General features: G+C 34.3%; 1 protein-coding gene across 1 annotated transcript; it reads left to right on the forward strand.

Annotated features, from left to right (window-relative positions):
- Positions 1 to 334: 334 nt before the first annotated feature.
- LOC107480954 (ethylene-responsive transcription factor RAP2-3) lies at positions 335 to 2,352 on the forward strand. The gene is made up of 2 exons (XM_016101149.3): positions 335 to 671; positions 1,712 to 2,352. The coding sequence occupies exons 1-2, from the start codon at positions 398 to 400 to the stop codon at positions 2,314 to 2,316; spliced, it is 879 nt and encodes a 292-aa protein (XP_015956635.1). The 5' UTR covers positions 335 to 397; the 3' UTR covers positions 2,317 to 2,352.

The raw sequence follows: 2,352 nt of genomic DNA on the forward strand, positions 1-2,352 counted from the left end.
GAGCACACAATTTAGGTGGGATCCACAATGGATAGGTTCATATTAAAGAAAATCAAAATTTACATAAAATAAAAAAATAAATTAAACACCTAAAATATAAAATTATAATAAAATAAAAATTAAAGTTAAATCAAAAGCAAGTAAATTCTTGTGTGTATAAAATTATAACGATAAATATTCATATGCAGTGATTTTTACGTAAACTTTATAATTAAAATATATTAAATAATAATTTAATAAAAAAAATATCAAATTATTTAACTCTTTTTAAGTAGCAAATTTTACTTAAAAGAGAATTGCATGTGATTTTTGGCCAACTATAAATTGGTGTTTCTCTCTTTCGCATTTAGCTCTCGCAATAGTTTTGCTTCTTCTCACGAGGCACGCATAGCCATTTATGCGCAACCATTTTTCTGTGTCCCTATCTCCTCTAACAAGAATCTCCTTCTCTCATCACTCTAAAAGATCAAAGATGTGTGGAGGTTCTATCATCTCAGACTTCGCTGGGGTCAAGCGTGGCCGGAAATTGGTCTCTCAGGACTCATGGTATGATGAGCTGGACCCTTTCTTCGACTTCCTTGGTTTTGACACGGCCGTAGCTGCCGCTACCAACCCCAACAACAAGGTTCAGTCACCACTTCCCGAGATCCCAGGAGATAACAACAACAAAGGTATTGTTTTTATGCTCTGGCCTATTTTTGGATCATATATTTTCCTTTAATTTGTATATAGCTTTCTTCATGGGGTCAATCACTTTTTCTTGGCTTTATTGTCTTTTTTATGTATACATATTTTGGGGACTAAAAAGGAGTTCAAGAATTTTTTATTTTTTATTTTATTTTTTAAAAATTAGATGAAACGCAAAATAATGGTGAGAACTCTATTTTCATCTTGTTTTTATCTATCAGCTTTTTGGGGTTTTGGTGGATTATCGTCGTAGATATGGGATTGAATGAATTAAGATGGAGTTAATTTCAAGCATTATATTCACTTGTTTGATATTAACAGGACATGAAAATATCCTTTTTCTACTCTGTTTTTTGGTACCATTTTCTCTGTTTCTTTAACGTTTGCTTTTTCTCTAACAAGTAACAAGCCTTGTTCCTTTTCAAAGGTATGCATTTTATTTATTTCTTTTTAAATAAAAAAAGCACTGGAAAAGGTGATATAACTGGATTTTTCAACATTAAAAGCAAAAGAGTATTTGATGAAATTAATTAAAAAAATAAATCAAATACATACACATTGCTAGGCATAGCTCAATCTCAATTTCCTATAAGGAAAAAGAATAAAAGACAATTCTTTGTAGACTAATGTTGTATCAAAGGTACAGGCACCTTCTTTTCATAAAAAATAAAAGCAATTGCGCATAAAAATTGCGATAACGATCTGACATGTACTAAAAAGTAACAAAATGTTTGATAATTAAAAAAAATTAGTAAAAAATAGTCATAATTTATCTTATTTAATATTTATTAATTATCACAGTCATAATTAATAAATATTAAATAAAATAAATTTTAATATTTTTATTTTTTATTTTTTTTTATTTCTCTAATATTACTGAAAACTAAAAACATACTTGAGATGATGAAAATTTGTAACTTTTTTTAATTCAAAAAAACAACAAAAGAAAATTATAAAGCTTTGTGTAGTTTAGTTGTGCGAGGTGGGTTTATAACGTATTAGTGATCTTGTTCATGTGTGGCAGTGGCAGCATGTGACGAGGTACTAGGAATGGAAAAAATGGCGGTTGGTGGTGCAGAAGATAAGAAGCAGCCCGAGAGGAAACTTAAGAACGTGTACAGGGGAATCAGGCGCAGGCCCTGGGGAAAGTGGGCCGCGGAGATAAGGGACCCACGCAAAGGGGCCCGTGTCTGGCTCGGCACTTTCAACACTGCCGAGGAGGCTGCTAGGGCCTACGACGTCGCTGCTATACACATCCGAGGAAACAAAGCCAAGCTCAATTTTCCGAATACTATCAAGGACACGGGCGTCGAAGTCCTTCCATTGGCTAAGAAACAATGCCTTAGCGATGAGACCCAATTTCCCATGTTAACACCTATCTCTGCCACGTTTGACAGTGATGATGGAAGCATGGAGGGATGGGAATCCAACCTGACACAGCAGATGTCGGGTCTTGAATGGCTCCTTGGATTGGAGAATGAACAACCATCCCAAATGGGGGGTGATGTCTTTTCGAACAACATTAACAACAACAATGATAGCACCAAAAACGATAACAACATGGACCTGTGGATGCTAGCTGACGTGGTTATGCCCAACCGTTATGCCCAAACATTTTGCGGACAATAATCGTCACTTGGAAAATACAACACCAAACTTGACCAA

The sequence above is a fragment of the Arachis duranensis genome, chromosome 3, assembly GCF_000817695.3.
Source record: "Arachis duranensis cultivar V14167 chromosome 3, aradu.V14167.gnm2.J7QH, whole genome shotgun sequence".
NCBI classification, from domain to species: Eukaryota; Viridiplantae; Streptophyta; class Magnoliopsida; order Fabales; family Fabaceae; genus Arachis; species Arachis duranensis.

What these genes read in the sequence shown, in the direction of transcription:
- LOC107480954 (XM_016101149.3), top strand. Translation starts at nt 398, where the DNA reads ATGCGCAACCATTTTTCTGTGTCCCTATCTCCTCTAACAAGAATCTCC. An exon ending in AGGAGATAACAACAACAAAG is followed by an intron (nt 672 to 1,711) that starts GTATTGTTTTTA and finishes CATGTGTGGCAG; the next exon opens with TGGCAGCATGTGACGAGGTA.